Source organism: Bufo gargarizans, chromosome 1, assembly GCF_014858855.1.
Source record: "Bufo gargarizans isolate SCDJY-AF-19 chromosome 1, ASM1485885v1, whole genome shotgun sequence".
In the NCBI taxonomy this organism is placed as follows: Eukaryota; Metazoa; Chordata; class Amphibia; order Anura; family Bufonidae; genus Bufo; species Bufo gargarizans.
In genome coordinates this window covers 467,797,223-467,806,020 of record NC_058080.1, presented here as the reverse complement: position 1 = coordinate 467,806,020, position 8,798 = coordinate 467,797,223, and the positions used below count along the sequence as shown (strand labels likewise).

Sequence of the window (8,798 nt, the reverse complement as noted above, 5' to 3'; positions counted from 1 at the left end):
TATCTACTAATAAATTATCCCCCTTAGCTCCTTTAATCGGTTCTCCCACATTATCTTAATAAAGACAGAGGTGACTTTCATAAAGCTTGGGTATACCTTTCAGATCTTAAAATTTCAGACCTGGTTAAAACTGAAAACCTTCAGGAGTTCCTGGAGAAGATATATACTAAAATACCTGAATCTCAACGTCCCAGACTAGTGGAGTTAGATCTAGAACTTAGCTGCAAAAAATATAGAAAGATACATACGAAACCTCATAATGACCCCACTTGGCTAGAAAACTATGTTCTGCTCCCCTCCCCCCCCCCCCACAAAAACTCTCTCCAAGTTGTACTCTCAACTTATATTAGACTCCTCAAAGGAGAAACCCACATACTTAAGAGCCTGGGAACAGGAGCTGCAGATATCTCTCTCAGATGACGAAGCCAATGTAATTTTGAAGCACTCTCATGGATTTTCGAGATGTATCAGTTTCCAGGAGAACTCTTTTAAAATTATAGCTAGATGGTACAGAACACCAGACTTCTTATATAGAATCCACTTGATCCCATCAGATAGGTGTTGGCGCTGTCAAGAAGAAGGTGGAACCATATCGCACATCTGGTGGTCCTGTAAAGTCATCACCAACTTTTGGACAGTAGTCGAACAAACCATTAACAAAGTGTGTAAATCCCATTGATGTCATACGCTCCAATTCACAAAATAGAATAAATCATCACTCAAAATAGAATTTAAGCAAATATCTTTATTTATTTAGTTGGGTAATTAAAGGCCGCAATGCTTATTACTTAACCAATTAATTATAATCTGGTTAATCCAATTTATTCTCAAATATAAATAAGTAAATATTTAAACCAATAAACCATATAACACTCAGTCCACTCAGAGAGTGACTTAACCCCCGTCAATAAGCAAAGCGACAAAATAAATAGGGAAGGGAGGGAGTGAACTTGAAAAATACTTACGTGAATGAGCCAAAATCGTTATTTTCTGTTCTTTTATAGGTTCTCAAACTGGCAGTTAAAGTGATCTCCAATCAAATTTGAAGATATCAGCGCAAGCACCCACAGCATCTGGGTTAACCCATTCTTCACATAGGTAAGTAATTAATATAATCAACATATTAACTGTAATGTTAGGTGCCATGTCATCATGGCTCACCACACTGAATTTATCAGTATGGTTCGCTCCATGATGTCATACGCTCCAATTCACAAAATAGAATAAATCATCACTCAAAATAGAATTTAAGCAAATATCTTTATTTATTTAGTTGGGTAATTAAAGGCCGCAATGCTTATTACTTAACCAATTAATTATAATCTGGTTAATCCAATTTATTCTCAAACATAAATAAGTAAATATTTAAACCAATAAACCATATAACACTCAGTCCACTCAGAGAGTGACTTAACCCCACAACGCCACATAAAAACAAGTGGCCCAATAAACATTGCAAGCCTTTAATAAAAACCATTATCAATTATGTTCTGCAAATCTGAAATGAATATATCACATCCAATATCAGAAAGCTGATCATCCTTTTCTTGGTAAAGTCCTCTAACGAATCCTTCTAATTCAACATGTCTGTAATTGCCATGACCAATTTCCTTCAAATAAATCTCCATTTTTTTTTATTAATTCTTTTCCTAATTGTTTCCAGAAAGGATAACTCAGAATTGAACCAAGAAAATTTTGGGATGATGTCAGAAAATACGAGTACAACACCATCAAGTAAGTAGCATATTTTACATAACAATTCTTTTAATTCATAAATTAACAAATGCGTTTTGATTTTTCCCAAATCAAACGAGCCAATATGTAAAATAAACAGGTCAGGTTTCGACATTTTTGAATATATAAGGCTGACATTCTTGAAGATATCAGAAATTTTAAGGTCAGCAAAGGAAAACCAGTTTATGGAAAATTCTGCTGAATAACCTAAATTAACAGTAGAATGTCTAAAAGCAGATCTTCTCTCAGCCAATTGAATCAGTTCATCCCCAAAAATCCATACAACTTTTGAAGGTCCTAAAATCAATAAACAACAAGGTTAGGCCGAATATAACATTTATAGCAATTGGACCTCCATCTACCAATACGTTTAATAACAGAACTATCTAAACCCAATTGCTCTGCAAAGGTTGCAGCACCTATACGAAATGAATGTGCTGAAAGTTTATAATTTACGTAACCTAAATCATTGAGACATTTATGAAATACAAAATTGAATTGAAATTTAGACAAATGGGAACCATCAGTGTGGTTAAATAAAGCATTGGAGTCAGGTTTCCTTACCTGAAACCATCTAGTAATATTATCAACTGGACAAATAGATTTAATCGGATAACTCCTCAAACACAACCAAACTCCTTTACTAAATTGGTCAGTCTTGGATTTTTGATATAAATCTTTAGAATATCACTATTCAAAATTATGTCTGTCATCAATAATGGGGGATTTGAGATTTTATTGTCTGCAGCAATCTCGCTTAATCTTAGAGCAGCAAAGAAAGCTATAGAAAATGCTGCAGAAAATAAATTGGTTTCATATTCCGAAGAACAAACTAATACTAAATTACATATGACCTTTTGTAACAATTCAATAGATAAAGGGCTGGTCTTAACATTGGGGACTGACTTTCTTTTGATACCTTTAATCATTTGTTTAATGATAAAATTATTCAGAATAGAGCTTTCGCCTTTTAATTTAAAGAAAAAAGAAATGCCCGATAATTTTTTAGAAATAGAATCGGCTTGTAAACCGTTGTTGTAAAGATATATAATAAATTTGATAAAATTCCCTAAAATAAAATCAATGTAAGAAATTTTTTGAGATATGCAGAAAAGCTTCCAATCCAACCATGCGGCAGAATATGCTGCCCATGTATTCTTGGCTAATGAACCAAAAATAAGTTCATTAGTTAATCCTCTGATATCTCCCAAAGATGAGTTGGACAAGGAATTCCCATTCGAGAAGCTCGAGGTGTCATTAAGAAGAATTCCTTGAAGCGCTGTCGGGACAAATAATCAGCAATATAATTAGTTTTCCCAGAAATAAATCTAGCTTTTATCCAAATGTTAAATTTTAGACATTGAAAAACTATCTTACGCAATAATGAAGAAACTAACGGAGACTTTGAAGTTAAACAGTTTATGGAAAAAACTACTCCCATATTGTCCGACCTTAGCAGAATTCTCTTATTCTGAAACACTGAGGACCAAATTGTTAGAGAAACTAGAACTGGAAATAATTCTAGAAAAACCAAATTTTTTGAGTACTTGTTATTAGTAATCCAATTTAAAGGCCAACGTTCGGCAGACCAAGAGTTGTCAAAATAAGCACCATATCCAATAGCACCAGACGCATCTGTATAAAGAGACAAGGTGTCTGAGCCAACAAACTCTTCCTGCCAAATGGTGTGACCGTTAAATTCACATAAAATTGCAACCAAACTGAAATGTCATCCTTTAGTTGTTTGGTGATGCGAATATGGGATCGAGGTGAGGACTTACCTGATGTGGCAGCATACAATCTTTTAGAAAAGACCCTTCCCATGGGAATCACACGAGAAATAAAATTAAGAGAACCTAAAAGAGACTGAAGTTGTTTAAGCGTAATTTTTTCTTTTCCGGATATGCGAGTTAATTGTTGAACAGTATTCTGGATTTTTTCCATTGGTATGCTAAATTCCATTGTTACTGTATTTATATCTATGCCCAAAAACTTGAGATTCGTAGTAGGATAGACAGTTTTATCTACAGCTAATGGAATGCAGAAATATTTAGCTATACCAATGAATCTATTCAGAAGATTCATACAATCATCCGAATCTTCACGACCTATAAATAAAAAGTCATCGAGATAATGTAGTAAAAATCCACTACCTGAGTGAATATCCATAACCCAGTGTAGAAAAGTTGAAAACGCCTCAAAATAAAAGCAAGATAGGGTGAATCCCATGGGAAGGGCCATATCATAAAAGAATTTATCGAGAAAATAAAAACCCAAAGAATTATAACCGATGGGGTTTATAGGTAGTAGTCTGAAAGCAGATTTAATGTCAGCTTTGCCCCAATTTAGATTCGGATATACTGCAAGTTTCTGACGAAAGGATTAGTCATACAGACACCAACCCAATCCGCCAAAATTTCTATATGCCTCCAAAATAGTATCTACATGGTAAAATAAACCAGTACAAAGACTAGGAAATTTTTCACCCAAAACTGCTGCGTATATATTAAATGCTTGCAGCCAGTTAAAAAAGGATTTCTGGTGTAATTTTCTCTTTTCTTCAGAATCTGATTTTTTGTCTTTCAATAATTCACTTTTTAAATTCTCACTAGATGAAGGAAGAAGAGAAAAAATTTCAACATATTCTTTTCTCCAAATTTTTTCTTTCACGCTCAAGGGTAAATGAAACCCTAATGGAGAAATTTGACACGCCAGAACTTCTTTAACAGATGTCTCTTTTATACCTGAGTTAAATTCAAGCTCAGGAATTACTGCCATTTCAGGGTTAATATTGGACATTTTAGGTACATTAGTGAACGGTTGAATGGTTGAATTAGCAGCAGTCAGACTATTAAGGGTATTAACTTGACTGACATCTGCTAATCCAGACCAAACATTTTTTGGTGATTCATCCTTTTTAGATAGGTAAAGTAAAAATTCATCAAACAACTGAATCTTCAATTTAGAAGAATCAATGTCAAGTGAATTAATCTCTTGATTAATAGTGCCCTGCGGTTTGCAGTCACTTAAAAAGTTATAATTCAGCTCACCAGAAGCAGATGATGTAGGAGGATGATCAACTGTTGAAGCAGGTGATGGCTCCTGAGTGACAGTTGAATGCTGTTGAAAATGACGCCGTTGAATTTTCCTGCTGGCTCGGCTTGAAGATAAGTTGGTTTTCTTGGTCTTAGAAGGAGGCGCATATTGTGAAGGGGAATATGCCCTCTTGTCTCTCCGCTGACGTTTTTTAATCGGCGAGCGGGTCTCAGGTTTTTCGCGCATGCGCACAAAATTATCGCAGGGAGGATCGATCAGTTCGGCGCTCGCGCCAGGTACTGCGCAGCAGACGGGATTAGAAGATAAAAGAAGCTCTTCTTGCTGGTCCGGTCCTTGCTGTAAGCACTTCCTCAGCCATTCTTCTCCCCCTTGGCTTTCTGCTCTGAAAATAAGTTGTTTCAACAGATCTTCCATGACACAGATGAACGCAGGTCTGTCTCTTGAAAAATACTTACGTGAATGAGCCAAAATCGTTATTTTCTGTTCTTTTATAGGTTCTCAAACTGGCAGTTAAAGTGATCTCCAATCAAATTTGAAGATATCAGCGCAAGCACCCACAGCATCTGGGTTAACCCATTCTTCACATAGGTAAGTAATTAATATAATCAACATATTAACTGTAATGTTAGGTGCCATGTCATCATGGCTCACCACACTGAATTTATCAGTATGGTTCGCTCCAATCTCTTTAACACCAGCCCTTATACTTCTGTGGATGCCACAGGATGATTTTAAACCATCCCCCAATAACCTGATCACACACATGATAGGGGCAGCTAAATGTATTATTCCCACTAAGTGGAGAAATACAGACCCTCCCACCATTAAAGAATGGTTAGATAAAGTACATCAGATTTGTCTTATGGAGGAGATGGTGGGATGGGAGAGAGGAAGCAGAAAACTTTTTCTAAAAACATGGCAACCATGGCTAGATTTCCAGAAGAACTATTGTTAACCATACCACACCATACCATATTATACCCATTTATCAATGGAGAACATCGACTTTTAACCACTAACTGATTTAGCAATTGGACCTACAAGAGTTTGTAGGTGATGGAACCCTTTCCCACTCTTTTTTGTAGCTTTAAATATTACGTTTAGTGACACACAGACACTCTCTCATATGTATAAGCTTTAACAAGCGCACTATATAGCGACTTAGGTTGCTAGTATTTGTAATCCATTTTATAGGAATAGTGAGGATTGCTCCCATAACTCCGTTCTTTAATCTGAAACAACCCACAGGTTATGTTTTATATGTTTTTACTTCAATGTGTTATGTTCTGGAATTGACTAGTCTACCCCTTACTGAAACCAGGCTAAAAGACTTGCTCACTAGAGGGGGATCATGGGTAGTTGTGTGTACTGACACCCCTATCCAAGCGTTGTAGGGGTTTGAGAAAATGGTCCAATAGCTCTATTCCATGCATCAGGTTCTCTTATATCGTTATTACCTGTATTTATTACATTTTGCACACTCCACCTAGAAATATGCATATGTTATCAGAGGTGTTTGTGAACACTTCTCCTAGATCTTAAACTTTCATATGTTTCATATGTCTTTATGCCATGATCTACTGTAACAGTCCTTTCATGTTTGTTACCTTTGGAAAAAAAATTCAAAAATAAAGAATTTACAAAAAAAAAATAGGGAACACACCGGTGAGCTCAGCAACACCAATAGACCCGGAAGACCACGGAAACAACTGTGGTGGATGACCGAAGAATTCTTTGCCTGGTGAAGAAAACACCCTTCATAACAGTTGGCCAGTTCAAGAATACTCTATAGGAGGTAGATGTATGTGTATCAAAGTCAACATTTAAGAGAAAACTTCACCAGAGTGAATACAGAGGGTTCACCACAAGATGTAAACCATTGGTGAGCCTCAAAAACAGGAAGGACAGTATAGAGTTTGCCAAACAACATCTAAAAAATCCTTCACAGTTCTGGAACAACATCCTATGGACAGATGAGACCAAGATCAACTTGTACCAGAGTGATGGGAAAAGAAGAGTATGGAGAAGGAAAGGAACTGCTCATGATCCTAAGCATACCACCTCATCAGAGAAGCATGGTGGTGGTAGTGTCATGACGTGGGCATGTATGGCTGCCAATGGAACTGGTTCTCTTGTATTTATTGATAATGTGACTGCTGACAAAAGCAGGCAATATTATCTGCTCATATTCAGCCAAATGCTTCAGAACTCATTGGACTGCATTGGCTGAATTGAAATCATACTGCAAAGAGTTTTTTAAGGGAAAGAAGTGGAATGTTTTGCAATGGCCAAGTCAATCACGTGACCTGAATCCGATTGAGCATGCATTTCACTTGCTAAAGACAAAACTGCAGTAGAGGCCTGGCAGAGCATCACCAGGGAAGAAACCCAGCGTCTGGTGATGTCTATGCATTCCAGACTTCAGGCTGTAATTGACTGCAAAGGATTTGCAACCAAGTATTAAAAAGTGAAAGTTTGATTTATGATTATTATTATGTCCCATTACTTTTGGTTCCTTAACAAGTGGGAGGCACATATGCAAACTGTTGTAATTCCTACACCGTTCACCTGATTTGGATGTAAATACCCTCAAATTAAAGCTGACAGTCTGCAGTTAAAGCACATCTTGTTCGTTTCATTTCAAATCCATTGTGGTGGTATATAGGGCCAAAAATTTTAGAATTGTGTCGATGTCCCAATATTTATAGACCTGACTGTATGTACAGTCTACAGAATCCACATGTTCTAAAAGTTTATTGTAGAAGATGTAGTAAAAATCCCCTCAAGTTGAATCCCCTGAATGTCAAATCCACAAACAACTTTTGTCACTTTATATAGTTAATGATTTGCATATATTTAGAAATACAGGGAGTGCAGAAATTATTAGGAAAATGAGTATTTTGACCACATCATCCTTTATGCATGTTGTCTTACTCCAAGCTGTATAGGCTCGAAAGCCTACTACCAATTAAGCATATTAGGTGATGTGCATCTCTGTAATGGGAAGGGGTGTGGTCTAATGACATCAACACCCTATATCAGGTGTGCATAATTATTAGGCAACTTCCTTTCCTTTGGCAAAATGGGTCAAAAGAAGGACTTGACAGGCTCAGAAAAGTCAAAAATAGTGAGATATCTTGCAGAGGGATGCAGCACTCTTAAAATTGCAAAGCTTCTGAAGCGTGATCATCTAACAATCAAGCGTTTCATTCAAAATAGTCAACAGGGTCGCAAGAAGCTTGTGGAAAAACCAAGGCGCAAAATAACTGCCCATGAACTGAGAAAAGTCAAGCGTGCAGCTGCCAAGATGCCACTTGCCACCAGTTTGGCCATATTTCAGAGCTGCAACATCACTGGAGTGCCCAAAAGTACAAGGTGTGCAATACTCAGAGACATGGCCAAGGTAAGAAAGGCTGAAAGACGACCACCACTGAACAAGACACACAAGCTAAAACGTCAAGACTGGGCCAAGAAATATCTCAAGACTGATTTTTCTAAGGTTTTATGGACTGATGAAATGAGAGTGAGTCTTGATGGGCCAGATGGATGGGCCCGTGGCTGGATTGGTAAAGGGCAGAGAGCTCCAGTCCGACGACAGCAAGGTGGAGGTGGAGTACTGGTTTGGGCTGGTATCATCAAAGATGAGCTTGTGGGGCCTTTTCGGGTTGAGGATGGAGTCAAGCTCAACTCCCAGTCCTACTGCCAGTTTCTGGAAGACACCTTCTTCAAGCAGTGGTACAGGAAGAAGTCTGCATCCTTCAAGAAAAACATGATTTTCATGCAGGACAATGCTCCATCACACGCGTCCAAGTACTCCACAGCGTGGCTGGCAAGAAAGGGTATAAAAGAAGAAAATCTAATGACATGGCCTCCTTGTTCACCTGATCTGAACCCCATTGAGAACCTGTGGTCCATCATCAAATGTGAGATTTACAAGGAGGGAAAACAGTACACCTCTCTGAACAGTGTCTGGGAGGCTGTGGTTGCTGCTGCACGCAATGTTGATG

General features: G+C 37.4%; 1 protein-coding gene across 2 annotated transcripts; it reads right to left on the bottom strand.

The window, feature by feature from the left end:
* Positions 1 to 1,354: 1,354 nt before the first annotated feature.
* On the bottom strand, positions 1,355 to 5,359 carry LOC122932830. 2 transcript variants are annotated; one of them, XM_044287474.1, is made up of 2 exons: positions 4,785 to 5,359; positions 1,355 to 2,031 (listed from the first exon to the last, which is right to left on the bottom strand). In XM_044287474.1, exons 1-2 carry the CDS (start codon positions 5,203 to 5,205, stop codon positions 1,613 to 1,615), a joined length of 840 nt encoding a protein of 279 aa, XP_044143409.1. In that variant the 5' UTR covers positions 5,206 to 5,359; the 3' UTR covers positions 1,355 to 1,612. The 2 variants fall into 2 exon arrangements, with proteins under 2 accessions (XP_044143409.1, XP_044143402.1); XM_044287467.1 differs by lacking the exon at positions 4,785 to 5,359 and adding an exon at positions 3,516 to 4,065.
* Between the last annotated feature and the right edge of the window lie 3,439 nt (positions 5,360 to 8,798).